Source organism: Pongo pygmaeus, chromosome 16, assembly GCF_028885625.2.
Source record: "Pongo pygmaeus isolate AG05252 chromosome 16, NHGRI_mPonPyg2-v2.0_pri, whole genome shotgun sequence".
Taxonomy (NCBI): Eukaryota; Metazoa; Chordata; class Mammalia; order Primates; family Hominidae; genus Pongo; species Pongo pygmaeus.
Genome location: NC_072389.2, coordinates 98,588,860 through 98,610,696, shown reverse-complemented (window position 1 = coordinate 98,610,696; position 21,837 = coordinate 98,588,860). Strand labels below are relative to the sequence as shown.

The following is a 21,837-nucleotide window of genomic DNA, read 5'->3' as shown; positions in this document are numbered from 1 at the left end:
TATTAGTTTACCAATGTCTTCATTACTTAATAGCTATAAATCTATACGGTATACCGCTTACCCATCATTAAAATATAAACATACAGCTGAATAATACAAAAAGGTAAGACAGCGGCTGCTTCCACTAAAGACAAAGTATTTACTGATAAATTTTAAATTCCCTACTGCTTTGAGTTTCAGTCTTGACTGCACTAACCCACCTGTGAAACTGAAAATACAACAGGCAAAGCCCCCATTAAGTCTAATTAAATAAGAATCAGGAATTTGTATTTTTCTTTAAGTTCCTCAGGTCATGTAACATCCCAGATAAATGCAGATGAGGCATTGCTAACATTTAGCTAGAAGTTCTCAGAATGAGAACCACTGCCACCCTTTCTCTAACACATCTATTTTTATTCTGTAGCAGTAATTAGCCCTTTGCCTTTAAGACCTGATTTTTGTAGACCTGTAACAACCTTTAAGACCTGTAACAATCCTTACCAGTGATTTAAAAAGTTTAAAGGACAGATTAGTTGAGGAGAAAAATCATTTTCACTTTCTTCCCCAGAGATAACTACTACTAAGTATATTCTGTATTCTTTTAACAGAATCACACATAAGCAAAAGGAATTTGAATGGATTGTGGAACACTGACATGAAAAGATGTAACAGAAATTAAGTAAGTAGTAAAAGCTGAGATGAGAAATATGGGTTATCAAATTACAGGTGACAGCTAACGTCATGAGAATATTTGGAAAAGTAAGGCTCAGAACATGCACAAAAGAAGCCACTAGCTGAGACTTGTGAAATGTTTGTATTTAAAAGTGTAGGGCCAGGCATGTAATCCCAGCACCCTGGGAGGTCTAGGCAGAAGGATGGTTTGAGTGCAGGAGCTCAAGATCAGCCTGGGCTATGTATGGAGATCCTGTCTCTACAAAAAATTTTAAAAATTAGCCAGGTGTATCAATACGTGCCTGTAGTCCCAGCTACTTGGGAGGCTGAGGTGGGAGGATCACTTGAACCCAGGAGATCAAGGCTGCAGTGAGCTGGGATTGCACCCCTGCACTCCAGCCTGGGTGACAGAGCAAGACCCTGTCTCATCTTTATGAAAAATGATCCAAAAATGTCACTAAGAAAGGACATTATCAACAATGACATTAACAACAACAACATAAAAATGATAAAGTAAGCTGAAGAAAATCAAGGCTTCAAAAGAAAAGATAGCCCAGGATAGGCATTTTACAACTAGAATCCAACGTAACCACGTAATCCAAAGTCCACAGATTCTGTAACGGCCTTAGCATCACCTTGGAGTTAAAGGACAAAAGGTCCCAACAGAAGGAGTTAGGAATAACCAAGTGGTGGGAAATACAGGAAGAGGCAGTAAACATAAAACACTCTGAAAAAACCTGGCAGAGAAAGGAAGGAGGGAAAGTGCGCTTTACTCTAGCCCGTCTATCCATGCCCATACCTGGCCCTCTGCTAGAGCTATGAAAGTTTTTACTCAACACAGGTTTTTATGGAGCCCTTATTAACTAGGGGGGCTAAATAATTTCAGTGTTACTACATCAACTAGTTTTATCACTTCAAGATATCAGCCAGGCATTCTAGCTCAACTATTGTGACTTTGTTACAGCATATATTATAATGTTTACATCCTAAAATTATCTTGTGTTCTTATTTGTCCTTTTGAGAGCTGATATCTAAGTCAACTCTTCCATGAAAAATCTACAGTGTGGAGTTACTCACTACTGAGTACTCTTACATGAGTAATAAGCTTTTGGAGGGGGGCAGGGAGCTACCATGTGAAAAGGATGTGTACATAGAAAACCAAGAGCCTTCCTTAGAACTTCTCATTTTAGGATAATGATTATCAAAGGCACAGTCCAATCATTCTGACTGGCTTGTAGGTCCATCCAACCTATAACTACACATTATTAACTTTCCTGAACTGCTCACTTTAACCTTAAAAGTATATTTTAGGCTGGGCATGGTGGCTCAGGTCTATAATCCCAGCACTTTGGGAGGCCGAGGCAGGTGGATCACCTGAGGTCAGAAGTTCAAGACCAGACAGGCCAACATGGTGAAACCCAGTCTCTGCTAAAAATATAAAAATTAGCTGGGTGTGGTGGCAGACACCTGTAATCTCAACTACTTGGGTGGCTGAGGCAGGAGAATCACTTGAACCTGGGAGGCGGAGGTTGCAGTGAGCCAAGATCGCGCCACTGCACTCCAGGCTGGGCAACAGAGCAAGACTCTGTCTCAAAAATAAATAAATAAAGTTAAAAAACCAAGCGTACAAAAATTTGTCTTTCCTCCCTATAACTGGATGGTTCAGGTAATTTATTTTCCTTAATAGAGCAGAAAGTCTTCATTTGTATCCTCAGATATACTACTGTATATTACTAGGAAAAATGGCTGTAGGTTTCATTATCAAGATATACTAATGAGTTTTCATAAACTACAAAGGTCTGCTAGCTTGTCCTAGGCTAGCAGCACACTTGTACTGTAGGGCAAAGTAGATACCTTCTTCACATCAGCTATCCGTTCCTTCTTAGAGGCTGGCTTCTCTTTGGCTTCTGGGAGGACTGGCTGGGATTTGGAACCTGCTGATTCACTCTCAGATTCCGACTGACTCTCAGAAGATTCAGAACTGCTATTCGACTCGCTGCCATGTCCACTTCCTGGATCACTTCCCTGCTCACTTTCCGACTGACTGCCTGAGTCTGAACCCGAAGCTTCTTCAGAGGCTGAGTGACTTATTTTGAGAGAGAGAGAGAGAGATTTAAAAATATTTAAGAACTGACACGCGAATCTGCTTAAAAAAAAAAATTCTCATGGTGAAACATTTGCAGATAGTAATTTTGGTAATATAAGACCAAACTCTTCAAATTCACATTTATGCTTTTACATTCCAAATAATGTTATTGCTACCATTCTCAAAATCCCCAATAGCTACCATTTCCTGAATGTTTACATGATGCTACAGAGCAGGTTATTTCTATGGACAGGCTCTTGACAGAAACTCTGAACATGGATATTACTGTCCCCTTCATTCAAATGAGGCTGAACTGAGGCTCATAAGTATTTAACTCTCACACCTAGTTAAGACAGTATGATTTGAAACCAGATATATATGAATCCACGAAGTCATATTTGTTAACTATCATTCCCCTCTCAACAAGAAAAAAACAAAACACAGAACAAAACCAAACCAACCAGGCCATGCGCGGTAGCTCATGTCTGTAATCCCAGCACTCTGGGAGGCCGAGGCAGGCGGATCATGAGGTCAGGAGATCGAGAGCATCCTGGACCACACGGTGAAACCCCGTCTCTATTAAAAATACAAAGATTAGCTGGCTGTGGTGGCATACACCTGCAGTCTCAGCTACTCGGGAGACTGGGGCAGAAGGATCGCTTGAACCTGGAGGCAAAGGATGTAGTGAGCCAAGATCATGCCACTGCACCCCAGCCTAGAGACAGAGTGAGACTCGGTCTCCAAAAAAAAAACCAAACAAGCTGGACACAGTGGCTCAAGCCTATAATCCCAACACTTTGGGAAGCCTAGGCAGGAAGACTGCTTGAACCCAGGAGTTCAAGACCAGCCTGGACAATATGCAAAACCCATCTCTTCAAGAAAATGTTTAAATTAAGCTGGGTATGATGGTGCATGCCTGTGATCCCAGCTACTCAGGAAACTCAGGTGGGAGGATCATTTGAGCCTAGGAAGTCGAGGCTGCAGTGAGCCATGATTTGCCACTGTACTCCAGCCTGGGTGTCACAGTGAGATCCTGTCTCCAAAAAACAAAAACAAAAACAAAAAAAACAAAGCATCTTACCCAAAGAGGAAGAATGCAAACTGGTTGCAATTATCCAATCGTGGTTCTCACTAGGAACAAATTAGGCTCATCTGAGGAGCTTTATAAAAATCGATACACATTCACTTCAATCCAGAGGCCCTGCCTTATAATCTGCAGTGAGATCCAGAAGCGGTAGACTTAACAGAAACAAGTAAACAAAAAGGGCACTCTGATGCTAATGAGAACACCCAACCCAATAAAGACTGCTATTGGCCTCCACACATCTCCCTTCCCTTCTTCATTCCAAACATCCCGTAGGGAGCAACAATCTAAGTAGGTAGATGTCATCTAAAGGAACAAAACAGAAACCAGAGAGACTGAGGGGTGATAGCTTATCAATCTCAAGCACAGAGAAAACAATATCCTCATCTTCCTCTAATGGTGAAAAACCAACTGAGGGGCATGCTGGTAGAAGGGAAGATACTCTGAAGCAAAAAGACCTCAAATGGATGGACTCTACAGCAACAGGTGGACTGTTCACTCTACTCTTTTGCTTGAGAACTACCCACCTTTGCTCTGAGGGGGGCAAGGAAAAACCCAGAACCTACAGTAACATTAACAGAAAAGTCCCTGAGTTCAGAAGCCAGGAGATAAGACACGTGGCACAAAACCTGAAAGGGTAAAGGGAAGCTCTATATTTACCATCACTGCATCTTCTAGAGGTGCACAGGGCAGTACACTGCAAACTGGGACTGACGCAAATAACACCATGCGATTCACAGCACATTACAATACGGAGGCCTTTCAGTTACCATGAGGAAGCAACGAGAAAAAATGGGAGAGCAGGGGTCCGGGGGAGGTTCTCAACACTGGGAAGGGGGGAAAGATGAGAAAAACCATGTAACTTCCTGATCACCTAATAGATATCAGACACTAGGCTAAGTACTTTATATGTATTATTTCGCTTATTCCCAAGAACAATACTATTAGGCATTATTATCACCATATGAAGGACGAAAAAAACCTCTTTTATGTAACTTGGCCAATGGACAAAACTAGAAATTGAGGAAGAGGGTGAGGGGGCCAGGATTCCAATCCAAGTGTGGATCTAAAGCTCATTTCTTTCTATTTTACCATAGGGGGCCAAAAGATTAGAGACACAGAAAACATTATTAACTCTTATCCCTGTTACACAAGGTCCCAAAACAGGCTTCCTTGTAACAAGTGACTCAACAGTTTCAAGACCTCATTACAATTACTGACTCCTTACCCCTTTGCACAGTCCAAGCTGACTAGTCCAGGTGACTAAAGCATCTGAGTCATTTATTTTATACCTGTGACCAGGCAGGTTGTCATCAGGAAAGAAAAAAGAAAGAGGAGAGCTGGATAGTGATAGGAACACTTAAAAGGTGTAGGCTCTGGCATTGCAGCTTCCATTTCAGTCCTAGCTCACCTCAGGCCTGTGTCATCTTTTAACCTGTGTCAACCTATGTGACATCTACCAGTAGTGTCATGAGAACATCTAATGCCAGCTATGAAAGCAATGCCCTATAAATGCCAAAGCCCTACCCAAACAGGAAATCTGAGCATATCACATCCAAGCTGATTCCCCTTCTAACACAAAATTCTCCCCAGCTAACACCCATCAGTGAGTCGTTACCCACAACCCATGACACTAGCTGGAATTTATTAGTTTTGCCTCCACTATTTGTTCATGGACAGACAGGTACAGAGACAGCTCCAGAATTTCCTCGTAAGTAAGGAAGGGATTTATGTAATAGAAAGGGCAGTCTACTTGAAAGGGATGTTAGGCAAGGCAGTACCTGGAAACTGTATTCCCATAGCAAAGGCAGCTGAAGGCTTGTTCACCTCCCAGGCATCCGGGTCTTCTGGTCACTGATAACATCCAATTTCAGCATGCCCTACAAAACCTGGCCTCTGATCATTTCTCAAGGCACATTACTTAATCATTTCTTCCCTCACCCCCACTGCTCCAGACTCCAGACCTAGCATTGCTCCCCTCTAGCTCCTGCACCCACTGCGGACACAGCAAATTAAATACCTCTCGAATTTTGTGGCCTTAGGTATCACCTTCTCCCAGAACATCCTTTGGTCTCCTATCCTAAGCTCAATACCTATCAGATACTTCCACAATACTGACATATGTCATAGCAGTTACCACCACCGAGATGGAAAACAGGCAGCCGCATCTCAAGTCTGAGCTTCAACTACCATGCCCTGCTGGCTCTCTACGCTTTTAGCAATGACACACATGCTGACCTAGAAAGACTCACTCCAAAGCTCCGGCAGCTGTGAACATCTACACTACCTTGCCTCCACTCGTCCCATACTATAAAGTAATCTGGCCGCTTGTCAACCTCCCCAATAAACTTGCAAACTAAGCGTATCTCCTTTGATGTTCTTTGTGCCTGGTATATTAGAGAAGGATTCAATTGCACATTCATTTGCTAGAATGTGCAATTTGCCTCCCCTTTGAAATAACATATTTAGTTTTTCAACTACTATAATGTTTAACTCCAGACAAAAGTTTAAGAATAGAATCATGTTTTGGCAATCACCACCAATAAAACTGTCACAGACAACAGGTCTATACAATACTAGGGAACAAAAAACTCCAACAGCAACAAAAAGACTGAAAATCGTTACCAACTAAAGACCCACAAAAGGCAGCATTAGTTTACTGAAGATAACTAGAACAGCCCAACTAGAAATGTTTACAGTGTTCTGTGCTAAAAAGTGGGAAGCACTGCAGATAGGATGTAATGGAAAGCCAATGCCCGCATCAGGATATGTCTATATGGATGCCCATCTCATTCCCTTTGAACTGGTTTATACTGTAAATTGACTACATTTTATATAACATTCCCCTATTAATGGTACATTTAGGTTATTTTCAGATTTTTCACTTAATCAGTAAGTTACAAATATCTTTGATACACTTTCCATATTTCTGAGTAGAGTATTTGTATTTTGAAACTGTTGACTGTAACCATAAATATCTTTCTACATATCTTCTTGTGCAGCTATGTTTTTCAGTTTGTGTAGGAGAGTGATTCCTAGAAATGTAACAATGCATACAACAATACCTTCTGGGGAAAAAAAAAGCCGTTTTTCTGTCAGCATATTATCTATGTGTACCAATGCATTTTAATCACCACATTGCTAACACTGGTTTACTCTGTTACGGATGGGTTATTTGAAGTATACTTGTGAGTTCCATGGATTACTTGTGTAATTTCAAAAATAACAACAATGAAAATCAAACCCAAGAAAAGATTAACACCAAGTTCATAACTATATTTACCTTTAGGGGTTGAGGGAGGCAGATGCTCTCAGGGAATGATACTAGTGACATTTTATGACTGAAACTTAGTAGTGAACCTTAATAGTGAATTCACAGCACTTCATTATATACCTTAAGTATTTTTAATGTCTAAACTAGTTAATTGTCTAAAATAAGTCTAATCATAAGAGCCAAATCCAAACCAAGGGCTGCAAGTACACCCCACCCTACACAAAACAAGCAAAGATTTGAATGAGTGTTTTAAAAAAGTGTTTTTAGGCCAGGTGCGGTGGCTCACGCCTGTAATCCCAGCACTTTGGGAGGCTGAGATGAGAAGATCATGAGGTCAGGAGATGGGAGACCATCCTGGCTAACACGGTGAAACCCCATCTCTACTACAAATACAAAAAATTAGCTGGGCATGGTAGTGTGCCTGTAGTCCCAGCTACTCGGGAGGCTGAGGCAGGAGAATCCCTTGAACCCAGGAGGCAGAGGTTGCAGTGAGCCACAATCGTGCCACTGCACTCCAGCCTGGGCAACAAAGCAAGACTCCGTCTCCAAAAAAAAAAGTGTTTTTAAATTGTTTTTGGAACCAGAATCAGATGTAAGACTGAATACAAATACTAATGAGGGGAACTGCTTAAAGAAGAAAAAAAAAAAACCTCAACAAAGTCATTACTTAATTTTCATACTTCTCATAAGAGGAATAATCACTAAATAAACTGGAAATGGAAAATGAGATCGCGCCACTGCACTCCAGCCTGGGCGACACAGCCAGACTCCGTCTCAAAAAAAAAAAAAGGGAAAGAAAAAAAGTGTAATTATGGGCCGAGCATGGTGGGTCAAGCCTGTAATCCCAGCACTTTCGGAGGCCAAGGCGGGTGGAACACCTGAGGTCGGGAGTTGAAGACCAGCCTGGCCAACATGGTGAAACCCAGCCTCTACTAAAAAAACAATTAGCCAGGTATGGTGGCATGCACCTGTAATCCCAGCTACTTTGGAGGCTGAGACAGGAGAATCGCTTGAACTCAGGAGGTAGAGGTTTCAGCGAGCCGAGATCACACCACTGCACTCCAGCCCAGGCATCAAGAGCAAAACTCTGCCTCAAAAAAAAATATATATATATATACGTATATATGTGTGTGTGTGTATATATATGTATATGTGTATATATGTGTGTATATATAGTGTACATATGTATATATACATATATATTCAAATTATTCCCTTAAAAAAACGACATTTCCTAAGAGACTATGTAGAATTGCCATTAATACCTAATAATTATAATAGTAAATACTATTAGTACTAAGCTGTAGCTTTAGTGCTGGTTTAGTAGAGGAGGCAGAAGCCCACAAGACTAATAGAAAGGGTCAAACTGAGTTAGTGAGTGGAGTCCTTTAAGCCTTCACCTAAATAACAAAGTAATAAAATTAGCTGACTACCAATGGCTTACTAGTTACAGGGCAATTAAACACTGGATTTTCAGGAATGACTATCCAACATATATATAGAATCTTCATGAAAAACAACTATCTGAAAATTATTCAACATCTAAATTGCAAACAACTTTTATAATTTTTTACTTAACAAATAATTAAAAGGAAAACACAATACACAGATAAAAGAACAAATCAAAACTGGGAATTCAGATTCCAATCAAAAATAAATGCTGATTGAGAAAAAGGTTTACCACTTCCTTTTGCTTGTGGATCAAAAGGATTTGGTATCTCTTCAAAATGTTTTCTGAAGTAGGTAAAAATGGAGTGATTAACCTTCTTGCAACTGGACTTTGAAACGAAGTGCCATTAACAGTTACTGTTCCATTTTTAATCGCCGTTTCCCAAATGGCCACAAGAGGGCAGCACAGCAACATTCCACTTAAAAGGAGCCAGCCTGTGGGAGCCCCGCCCAAGAGCCGCCATTTCACTTTAGTGTTTATTTTCCTAACTTACAAAATGGCCGAACTGGTTGGCAGACCTTAGTGTATTTGTGAGTGAAAGCAAAATCTGGCAAAACAATCACAAAGCAATCTACACTGGAATTCCATAAAACTTACTTCCAGGCTAACTTCCTACCAGTGATACAATAGCTAATATTTATGGAGCACTTATGTGTCAGGCATATGCCAAAATTCAAATCCTTACCTATAAAAAAGACAAAAGCCCAAGAGTGTGTGTGTGTCTGTGCGTGTGTAAGATGTCACCCCACAGTCTGAATTATCCAATCCACACTATCAACTATCAGCGTTAGGTATCACTGCCCTTATTCACGTACATTCTTCAGTTGAACTGATTATGAAACCAAAGTTATTGTGTAACTATTCCTTCTCAGTCACTTCTATGTGTCTTAAGATGGAAAAGCAAAGAAGACTGACTAGTCACACTTTTTTTTTTGCTTGTTTGTTTTTTGAGACCAAGTCTCACTCTGTAGCCCAGGCTGGAGTGCAGTGGTGTGATCTCGGCTCACCGCAACCTCCGCCTCCAGGATTCAAGCGATTCTCCTGCCTCAGTCTCCAGAGTAGCTGGAATTACAGGTGCGCCCCACTGCACCTGGCTAATTGTTTTGTATTTTTAGTAGAGACAGGGTTTCACCATGTTGGCCAGGCTGGTCTTTAACTCCGGACCTCTGGTAATCTGCCCGCCTTGGCCTCCCACAAGTGCTAGGATTACAGGCATGAGCCACTGCGCCTGGCCACACATTTCTTATTGGTAAAGAATACTGGATGTAGTTCTTTAAATTCGCCACCTTTGGTTCAAGTCCTGTGCTTCTTCAGAATAAGTTACTACTATAAACAAGGTTAAAAGACAAGTAACTTGTTTCCCAGACGGACTGGGAAACAAAATTTCAAGGTACACATAACAAAGCATATAGATACACAACATATGAAGAATTACATATCAAAAATCCAACCAAAAACCGCACAAAGAAAATGGATACGCAATTACAGAGAAGAAACTGAAATGGCCAATAAACTCATTTTTAAAAATAACTAAACCTCTGTTAATTTGGGAAACATTATAACTGGTTATTTTGCACTCATCTGCTTTGCAGAAATTAAAGTCTCTTAGTATTAAATAATTGTAAGAATAGCCAGTAACCCTCAAAATGTATATGAATCAGCCAGGCGCAGCGGCTCATGCCTGTAATCCCAGCAATTTGGGAGGCCGAGGCAGTCAGATTACGAGGTCAGAAGACTGAGACAATCCTGGACCACGTGGTGAAACCCCGTCCCTACTAAAAATACAAAAATTAGCTGGGCGTGGTGGCACGCGCCTGTAGTCCCAGTTACTCGGGAGGCCAAGGTAGGAGAATCGCTTGAACGTGGGAGGTGGAGGTTGCAGTGAACTGAGGTTGCACCATTGCACTCCAGCCTGAGCAACAGGGTGGGACTCCGACTCAAAAAAATAAAAAAGTGTATGAATCCTGCAAATCAATTTGTGGGCATGTAACGTAGACAAATTATCAAACTTGTATAGGACAAGGCAAATAAATATTCAGAGCTCTGTTCATAAAAAAACCTAAATAATCCATATACCCATTTATGAAAATGTAAAAGTAAAATGTGAAATATTCACACTATGCAACTAAATGCAGCAGCTAGATTAGGGCTGAATTAGGTCTGTAAATACTGTGAGCCCAAAAGTATCTGAGACAGAAGCTCAATCAATTTAGAAAGTTTATTTTGCCAAGGTTAAGGACGTGCCCGTGACACATCCTCAGGAGGTCCTGATGGTATGTGCCCAGGGTGATGGGGCACAGCTTGGTTTTTACACATTTTAGGGAGACATGAGACATCAATATGTGTAAGATGCACACTGGTTTGGCCTGGAAAGGCCAGACAACTGGAAGCAGGGGAGGGGGCTTCCAGGTCATAGGTAGATAATAGACAAACAGTTGCATTCTTTTAAGTCTCTTGATTAGCCTTTCACTGAATACACAAGTTCCATGTGAGAAGAGAGTAGAGGCATAGTCATTTATGCCTCAGTCTGGCTTGGCAAAACAACAGGGCAGAGGAAGCAATCAGATATGCATTTGTCTTAGGTGAATAGAGGGGATGGCTTTGAGTTCTTTGTCCACAAGGAATTTCCTTGTGGGCAAATTGTTAGGGAGGTGTGTAGCATTTTTATTTTTCTAGCTATCTTATTTAAGAAAAAAATGGGAGGCAGGTTTGCCTGACACAGTTCCCAGCTTGACTTTTCCCTTTGGCTTAGTAATTTGGAGGTCCCCGAGATTTATTTTCCTTTCACAATATCAAAAAGAAAATTTCAAAACTATTAAATTTTTAAAACACAAAACATTTTTACATAACCATGTACATTTTGTAAGTGCCAACTCTTTATATGCCAAAATCATAAAAGTGACCCTAGCTATGTCTAACTTTTTTATTTTAAAACTTTAGTAGGCTGGGCGTGGTGGCTCACGCCTGTAATCCCAACACTTTGTGAGGCTGAGGCAGGCAGATCACAAGGTCAGATGGAGACCATCCTGGCTAACACGGTGAAACCCTGTCTCTACTAAAAATACAAAAAATTAGCCGGGCGTGGTGACACACGTCTGTAATCCCAGCTACTCGGGAGGCTGAGGCAGCAGAATGGCGTGAACCCGGGAGGCGGAGCTTGCAGTGAGCTGAGATCGCACCACTGCACTCCAGCCTGGGCAACAGAGCGAGATTCTGTCTCAAAAAAAAAAAAAAAAACTTTAATTGTATCCTTTGAACTTTTCTGAATTCTTAATTTCTGAGAAAAGAGGTCTGTTTCTAACATTGTAGAACTGATCAGTTCTAAGGTGCAGGCCCTCCCCAGGATTCAGCAGTGCTCTCAGCAGTCACCCTAACACATGCAACACTATGGACCCTCCTTCCAGTGTTAAATAGAATCTATGGAAGGCCACTAATTTGGACGGAGCTCCTAGACCCTAACAGACCAAACCAAAATAGAGTCACTCATGTTAAACTTCTAAATTGTTTACCTTACCTTCAGGAAAGAAGATACCCAAATCCCCAAACAGACAGTGTGAGCTGGCATAAGGAAGTTCCCTCTGCTTTAACCCTTATAAGGAAAATAACTTCAAGTAACCTGATGTTAACCCACATTTTTGTACTATGTTGTTTCCCTGTTCCTGCTCAACCTTATAAAAACCGATTATTCCACCATGCCCAATGGGCACCTGTTTTTTTATAAATGGGGTGCTATCTAATTTGTTAATCAATAATAAAATCCAATTAGATCTTTATACTCAATTTGTTGAAATTTTGTCTTTTGACAGCAGAAAAAGGTACATGTATAAGAAAAAGTACACACAAAATGCTGCTTATAATTTCAAGGGATAAAAAGGCTAAATTCCATCAGTACCTCCCAGATTAAGAAATCCAGCAGTAAGGATCAGTGTATTTCTAAAATTCACAGCTGAAGCCAGGCAGGCATCACCTTAGCCTCGTCATGCATACTACTTCTGCTCCCCAATAACCAAATATGAGTAGTTTCCATAGCACCAAACTATTAGCACCCAGGTATACATTAGAGAAACATGTATTCTAGCAAGAAGCCTGGTTAAGGTACAAATTAGTTAAGGCACTTCACAGATACCTACCTAATCAGGATCTGGCAATGTGCTAATACACAAAAGACAAAAGAAGCTTTCTATTTAGGTAAAAACAAAAGTCTTTGTAAATAACCAAGCTGTGAAAAGCAGTTACAAGGGGAGTTCTCCCCAGAATTCATTAACAAAAGAATACTTAACCACCTCAGGCAATGTATTTACACTCATCAAAGCCCTATGGACAGATGGACCAATTTGGCCAAGAGTTCCTTTCAGCCCGGTGAGTCTTGCCTTTAGTTAGCTAATGTTTAGGTTATAAACTTTAGACTTTTATAAAATATATGGTGCTTTCAGCAACTCCTAAATTTCAAAGGAGATTAAAAGATCTGATTACCAATCCCAATAATAAATGTGAAACATATGCCCATAACATCATGGGAGTAAGAGGGGTCTCTGCATCAGGCCAGAGAAGAAACTGCAAAGGGCCTCAACTTTATTACTAACAACCAACATTCACCATGGCAAGCACGGTTTCTCAATCACAGGGTTTTTGTTTTTTTTGGAGACAGGGTCTTGCTCAGTTGCCCAGGATGGAGTGCACGTAATGTGATCACAGCTCACTGCAGCCGCAACCTCTTGGACTCAAGCAATCCTCCCACCTCAGCCTTCCAAATAGCTGGGACTATAGGTGCATACTGCCACACCCGGCTAATTTTTACATTTTTTGTAGAAATGGCATCTCCCTAAATTGCCCAAGCTGGTCGCGAACTCCTGGCTCAAGGGATCCCACCTCAGCCTCCCAAAGTGCTGGGATTACAGGTGTGAACCACCGTGCCCAGCCTAGTGGTGGCATTATAGATGCCTGAGGCTGGATAATTTGTTATTGTGGGGAGCTGTCTCATACACACTCTTGGATGTTTGGTAGCATCTCTGGCCTCTACCCACTAGAGGCCAGTAACACCCCCACCCCCAGAGTGACAAGCAAAAATGTCCAGGGTAATGGAAGGGGACAAACCTGCCACTAGTTAAAGACCACTGCCTAGAAGTATCATTTTATTTAATTTGAACTTCCTTCCCTAAGAGACAAGTACTACCCTTACTCTATTTTAAAAGATGAAGAAACAGGCTCAGACACTCCTGCCCAAGATTCTACAGCTAAAAAGCAGCAGAACAGAACAGAAAAGATCGAAACCCTGTCCCACACTGACCTTATTCCCAAACTTGCCTCAGTACAAGAATCAACTGAGGTTGCTGTTCAACATACAGATTCTTGGACACAACCCTAGAATTGCTGAATTTTTTAACTTTCAAGCAAGAAGCCTGGGAATATGTTGAACAAGCACCCCAGGTGATTTTTAGCAAGTAAACCTAAGGATTTAAACGTCTATATAAAGCTAGATTCAGAGGGAACAGACTTTTTTTTAAGCAAGGGAAAGAGAACAGTTCAAGAGTTTGATCCATTACTGCTTTCCTTTGAAATTACAATTTACCAGTCATACATTGCCTCTATTTGAATGTCAACCTGCATCTAAATGGAAGACACACTAACCATTTTAGTTTGTCGGGGCCTGGCGCGGTGGCTCACGCCTGTAATCCCAGCACTTTGGGAGGCCGAGGCGGGCAGATCACAAGGTTGGCGGATCACGAGGTCAGGAGTTCGAGACCAGCCTGGCCAACATAGTGAAACCCCGTCTCTACTAAAAATACAAAAAATTAGCCAGGCGTGGTGGCGGGCACCTGTGGTCCCAGCTACTCGGAAGGCTGAGGCAGAAGAATCACTTGAACTCAGGAGGTGGAGGCTGCAGTGAGCCAAGATCACGCCATTGCACTCTAGCCTAGGCAACAGAGCGAGACTCCGTCTCAAAACAAAACAAAACAAAAATACAAAAATTAACCGGGCATGGTGGCGCACACCTGTAATCCCAGCTACTTGGGAGGCTGAGGCAGGAGAATCACTTGAACCCAGGAGGCAGAGGTTGCACTAAGCCGAGATTGCGCCACCGCACTCCAGCCCAGGCGACAGAGCGCGACTCCATCTCAAGATTGTCAACACACAACACACTCAAGAACTATTCCCCCAGACGGCAAATAAACACAACAGGTCTCAAGCCTAGCTATGCCTTACAGAGTGTGCACCAATGTATTCTTCTACCAACAATATATAAAAGTGCCTGCTTTCTCAAAAAAAGAAAAAAAAAAAAAAGAACTATTCCCCCAGACGGCAAATAAACACAACAGGTCTCAAGCCTAGCTATGCCACAGACCCACCCAGAGCTTTGGACAATTCCTCAAACCTACTACATGGCTCCTAAATCCAATCAGACAGGGAGCTTGGCTTTTAAAGTTCTCCAAGTGATTCTCATGCAAAACCTGTCTGGGAACTAAGCTTCAAACAAAAAAAAAAAAACAAACTTGAAGCAAAGCACAAATCTTCAAAACTTGTGACCAAATCCAAAGTTCATGTGTGGCAATGGAGGACAAACTGCACAAACGTCAAGTTCTGAGGCCTCCAGTACCTCCCATCTACCCATCTTTGCACATTTGTTTCTTATACTATCCCCATGAGCATCACTTCAGGACAACATTTTAACTAGAATCTTTTGATGTAGAGTCATGGCCTTTTGAACAGCAGAATGTGTGTCTGGCATCAGTCACACCCACAGTGCACTGTGATTTTGAGTCTGCTTCTTTAAAAATGCAAAGTGTTTAAAAAGAAGCAAACTACACAATTATGCAAGACTTTTACTATTTTCCCCAGTCTCATATACATTAGTTTCCTCTTTTTTTGTTGATGTTGATTTTTTCTTGGGCGGGGGTTGGGGGGACACAGTCTCACTCTGTTGCCCAGGCTAGACTGGAGTGGTGCGATCTGAGCTCGCTGCAATTTCTGCCTCCCAGGTTCAAGCGTCTCTGCCTCAGCCTCCCTAGTAGCCGGGATTACAGGAGTGCACCACCACATCCAGCTAATTTTTGTATTTTTAGTGACACAGGGTTTCACCATGTTGGCCAGGCTGGTCTCGAACTCCTGGCCTCAAGTGATCTGCCAGCCTCAGCCTCCCCAAGTGCTGGGATTACAAGCATCAGCCACTGCACACGGCTAAGTTTTCTGTTACCCATTAATTTGACAGCAACTTTTCACAAGATGCTTAATCAATCCTGGAGTCAAACTGCCACTGTTTGAATCCCAATTCTACCATTGACTCTCCTGGACTCGATTTTCCCATCTAGCAAATAGGGATAAGCATACGTACCTCAGGAGTGGTGAGAACCACACAAACTAACACAGACAAAGCAATCAGAACAAGCTCTAGATTCTTCGGAGGTACTATACAGCTAGCTATTATTTAGTCTTCCTAAAGCATTCAACTTAGCTTTCACTGAAACAATCTCTCACAATCATTTCACCTTCTGACTTGCTATTTAATTAAAATGCAAAGTTACAAGTATCATGCACCACATAAGGAAGTTTAGGTCAATGACTGGTATCATAGACAACAGTGATCCCGTAAGACTGTAATACTGTATTTTAACTGTACCTTTTCTGTTTAGATACACAAGTATTTACCATTGTATTATAATCACCTACAGCATTCAGTACTGTAACATGCAATATACAGTTGTGGCCTAGGAGCAACAGGCTATAGTATAAGTGTGCAGTAGGCTATACCTAGGTTTGGGTAAGTGAGATGTTCACACAACTACAAGATCACCTAACGACATACTTCTCAGAATGTATCTCCATTGTTAAGCAACACATGACTGTACAACCAGCATAAACAAATTCAAGATGTATCTACTAATCCTTGGTAAGCACACAACGGAACTGAAGGAACAGAACAGCATGGGTAGTAAATGCTCAGCAGGGACCAGGCGCAGTGGCTCACCCCTGTAATCGAAGCACTTTGGGAGGCAGAGGTGGGAAGATCATTTGAGGTCAGGAGTCTGAGACCAGCCTGACTGACATGGTGAAATCCCATCTCTACTAAAAATAGTAAAAAGTAGCTGGGTGTGTGGTGGCAAACGCCTGTGATCCCAACCACTCGGGAGGCTGAGGCAGAACAATCACTTGAACCTGGGAGGCGGAGGTTGCAGTGAGCTGAGACGGCGCCACTGCACTCCAACCTAGGCAACAGAGTGAGATTCCGTCTCAAAAAAATAAGTAAGATCAACAGGACCTAAGGTCACCCACTGGCCTTTAAAGGAAGAGGACTATGTAATCGTTCATTTAGTGAGTTGGTTAACTTTAGGAGGGTTACTAACATTTTTGCTATACTGACTTTCGTATTAAATAAAATATACATATAGCCAGGCGTGGCGGCTCATTCCCAGTTCAACACCAGCCTGGGAAACATGGCGAAATCCCATCTCTACAAAAAATACAAAAATTAGCCAAGTGCAGTGGCATGTGCCTGTAAGTCCCAGCTACTAAGGAGGCTAAGGCAGAACTGGTTGAGCCTGGAGGGTGGAGGCTGCAGTGAACCGAGATTGTACCACTGCACTCCAGTGTGAGAGATGGGAGTGAAACCCTATTTCAAAAGAAAAAAATATATATATGTATATATATACATATATACATACACACACACACACACACACACACGTAAAACCCTTAAAACAGTCCCTTACCCAGAGTAAGCACTCAATAAATATAAATCTACTTTGGTATTTTTCTACAAAATGTTCACCATGTACAATTTTCCTTCCTGATAAAATCCAAAGTGAAGGCCAGGTACAGTGGCTCACATCTGTAATCCCAGCACTTTGAGAGGTCTAGGTGAGCCCAAGAATTAGAGACCAGCCTGAGCAACATGGTCCAAACCCATCTCTACAAAAATTAGACAGGTGGGGTGGTACACACCTGTGGTCCCAGCTCCTTGTGAGGCGGAGGTGGGAAAATCCCACCTGAGACTGGGATTGCAGCACTGCACTGTGTATGAGACAGCTCCCCACAATAACAAATTATCCAGCCTCAGGCATTTATAATGCCACCACGAGGCTGGGCATGGTGGTTCACACCTGTAATCCCAGCACAACAGAGTGAGACTCTGTCCCAACAACAACAAAAAATCCAAAGTGAAAGATTACCAGCAAGCAGGCACTGCTAGACTTAGAAACAACCCATACAAATGGGATACACCCTGGAGTTTATTATCATATTCTTTTGTATTTTTTCACTGTTGGTCACAATTCACAACCCACCAATGTTTTTATAAACCCAAGGGAAAGGAAGTTTAGAATGGAATGTAACTGCATTCCAAGTAAATAATTCTAGAATCTAAACTTCCAAAGGATGTAAGGAGAGTACACTAAGGAAGAGACGACCACAAGAGCTTAAAGCAACTAGAAAACACTTAGAAGGAATTCAGAATCTTGAGGTGAGAAAGCCCACCTGCACATACATTTTTTATCTTTTTTCTTTTCTTTTTTTTTTGGTCACCCTGTGTCCCAGGCTGGAGTGCAGTGGTGTGTGATTTCGTCAAACTGCAACCTCCGCCTCCCAGCTTCAGGAGATTCTCCGGTCTCAGCCTCCCGAGTAGCTGGGACTACAGGCACCCACCATCATGTCCAGCTAATTTTTGTATTTTTAGTAGAGACAGGGATTCATCATGTTGGCCAGGTTGTTCTCGAACTCCCTACCTCAAGTGATCCGCCTGCCTCGGCCTCCCAAACTGCTGAGATTACAGGAGTGAGCTACCATGCCCAGCCTGTGTATACATTTTAAAGGTATGCCTAGAACTGGATCTGCCATGACTTTTGATATAGAAACATCCTCTTCCATCAAGCCTACAATTCCCCGTCAGCATCCTACCCCACTTTTGCTTCCAGAGGTCCTAACTCAAGCAGCTATGAAGACTAAAAAGGGAATTTAAAAATGGGACAGGCAATGGAAAAATCAAGGGTTATTAGAAAAGAATGTAAGTACACGAAGTGCTCCATCAGAAGATCTGAAAACACATGGAGATACTGCAAACATACAAAAACACATGCAAATTTGAAACACGGAGAGCTTTTAAAAATTAACTAGATCCTAGGGGCAGGGCTGGACACTGGTATTTTTAGAAGCTCTCCATAGTCTGAAATGGGAATAAAAAGTAGAACCCATCTGACCTATAACCCAAAAAGGACAGGAAATAGAGGAAGTAGAGGAAACCCAAAACACACAAATCTTAAGACTATAGTTTAAGCAGACTTGCATGTTCGGCATTATGGTAAGACAAATATATAGTCCTATGGTTTAGACTGAACACTGAAAGCAGGATACAGCCAATTAGACATTGGTTGTAAATATTACTGCTGTTACATTTATATCCATGGAGCACTGCACCATAGTATTCAGTATTCATTCTGTAACAGCTTGAGAGGGGAAATGAGACAAGAGGATAAACCAGGGCAATAATTATCAGCTTGGGGGGGTGGGGGTGGGCAGTTACCTACTCAGACTAACTGGCAAAAGCAGGGCTGTGATTCACACAAGAAGCTGTTGTAGTCCAGGAAGAGTCATATGCTCTCTCAAAAGGCTGGCTCTTCTCAAAAAAAAAAAAAAAAAAAAAAAAAAATTCTAAGAGAGGATGAACTGTAAAACGCACCCAAGCTGACTAAATGGGGACTTGCCTCCTAAAATCATTCTCACAAATCTCTCCTGTAACTGGCCTAAACAAACTCTCCTGGTAGGCCAAGACAACCAGCGAGTTCCTCAGGGCCAACCTAGCTCTTCAAGAGGAACTTAGGACATGCAGGAAGGAGGGGCGCAAGAAAGTAAGATGAAACAAACAGTAAGAATAAAATCACTTTACTAAAAGCTGACATTTATTGAGCACTTTTAATGTGATGGGCTCTTTGCTAAGCATTTTATGGGCACTATATTATTTAATCTTCATGACCCAATGAAGATGACCATTATCCACATTTTTAAAATGAGAAAATTACAAGTCCAATCATAAGTGCTTCTTCACTCGCCTAAACTGGGAACAAAAAATTTTCAGGACTAAAGTAAAAGTTGAACTTGTACCTAGCTCTTGCCAGGCACAGAGGTAACAGTTAAGCATACACAAGTGACAAAATGACTCATCAGAATTAAATTCAAAGTATAAAATCAAGACTATCTCTACAATGCTGCCATAGCCGGATGCTTCTGAAACATTCTCTCCTTCAAGATCAGTGATCACATTTTCCCCAAACTACAGGGACTCAGTAATGAGAACTGAAATACTTTTCAGTATGATATCCAATCCAGAACATGTTGAAATACCAAAAAGGGAGACCCATAACCAAACATATTAACAATAAAATGCTAAATCATGTAGCATGAATGGCTACCACATATCTATGTCCTCCATCATTTATTTCAAAAAGAAAAGCCTTGTCCTTCACTTCATAATCAGGGCTCAAATATATTCAGTATATAGGAGCTTCTCTTTAGAAAGGTCTCTCCCCCTAGACTTGCTTTATCAATTAAAGATTCCATTGATTACAGAAAAGGGTCATAAGACAAATGTGAGTAATGTGTTCCAGCATGGTGCTGAATTACTGATTACAAAATAAAAATACAATCCAGCCTGGACATTGGATGACTGAGTCAAGTTTTGTTACTCAGGCTTTATACTGATAACCCTAAAGTTCCAAAACAAGTTGTGATTGGCAACTTTGCAAAGGTATATATGTGAACTCAATGCTTAGTCAAGCTGAAGCGCAGGAGGGAGTTACTCAGCTGTGACACACCCAGTGTAACCAAGCCACAAAGTTATTTTCACCTGTATACAAAATACTCTTAGAGGAATTTTTTTTTTAGTTTCTTTGTTCAAGTGACACCAATTCAAGAAAGCCAAGTTCTTCAAGGAAGCAAAGTTCTAAGGTTACCAAGAAGAAGCTAAAAACTAAAGGATCTTTTTAAAGAAAAAAAAAAAAGATGGCTCATAGCAAGAAAAAATTTAATGGCTGCCACAGAGCAGTCACTCAATTTTTATGCCAGAAACAAACTTAGTGTATCAAATTTTATGGGAAAAATGATAGGAGTCTGGAAATACCAGGTGGTCTCAGGAGGTCTCTCATAACTGTCAGTTGTTTTATTTGGGGGTAAGGGAGAGTAAACTAATGATAAAATCTGTGCGTTTTAGTTAAAATTCAAATAAACTTCCAGATTCACTCCTCAAGCAATAACTTGCTACAACTGTCACAACCAAAAGTCCTTATCGAAAATATTATTCGCCCACCTTCCTCTGCTGACTTAATCTTTACAAAGATACTAACTCCCTAACGGCCAAATTCTAGTCGGAAAGTGCATATTTTAAAAGGCAAGGATACAGAGAGATAGAGAGAGAGAAATCGATCAACACTCTTTTCTTGCTACTTGATGCTATTCTCCACATCAAAGGGAAAAAAAATAGAATGCTCAACAAACACACCTAAGAACACTGGTTCTTTAAAAAACTTAATTGGCTCCACGATTGTCAACAGTTAATAGGTAAATTGTGGTATCACGGTATGCATTTTAACTCATAATGGTATTTAGGCTAAAATATCTTAACAGAATAGTTCATATCCTCTTAAAAAAATAATTAACTGCAAGGTTGACTACTTTGACCCCAGTTTTAGGAATTGAAAGGTATTCAGCAAATACGAAAATATTAACACAACTAATTAGAATTCAGTCTCTACGCAAAAAGGGAGGTGAGATTATTACCTTCGTTCTTGTGGCAGGTATACTTTAAGTTGGAAGCTACAGTTAAATGTTCATCAAGTTCTATAAGTACTTAATTCTCTGAAGATGTTTAGTATTTTATACGCAATATACATTTGAGCATATAATTTTAAAATCAGGTGCAAATTCTTTGATGAACACTTCTCTGTAACAGAAAAAGCAATTTCAGCTAGTTTTCATAAACTATCCAAATAATTCTTCCCAAAGAACCTAGATTATGAGAACCTACAAAACTCACTATCGTAGTGAATTTTAACTTTCACAGACTGTATTCAGAAACTTGATATACGCCCAAGCAAATGTCACCTGCACTGAAGGGTCAACATCTCCTTTGAAGTAACACACTTTACTAAAATAACTCTGAACTATGGCTAACTACAGGACAGCCTACTCCTTTCAACTGCTAAAAAACTCTAGTCGGGCAGGAAAAAAACTTTGTCCACAGTAGATAAATCCACTGAATTTCTTGCTTGCTTAAATTCAGTATGTGTAATTTAATTATTAAGACATCGTTG

The 21,837-nt window shown here is 41.1% G+C and overlaps 1 protein-coding gene across 15 annotated transcripts in view; it reads right to left on the bottom strand.

Moving 5' to 3' along the window:
* Positions 1-21,837, bottom strand: part of CHD2 (chromodomain helicase DNA binding protein 2) — a 144,311-nt gene that overhangs the window by 100,566 nt on the left and 21,908 nt on the right. For 9 of the 15 annotated variants that reach the window (XM_054451835.2, XM_054451833.2, XM_054451839.2 and 6 more), the window contains one exon: positions 2,506-2,737. The exons of 2 other annotated variants lie outside the window; for them this stretch is intronic. In XM_054451835.2, coding sequence (XP_054307810.1) covers positions 2,506-2,737 — 232 coding nt within the window. Of the gene's footprint in view, positions 1-2,505; positions 2,738-4,481; positions 4,500-5,602; positions 9,457-21,837 lie in introns of those variants that run through there. 4 more of the 15 variants (XM_054451837.2, XM_054451842.2, XM_063652992.1 and 1 more) reach the window with 4 other exon arrangements.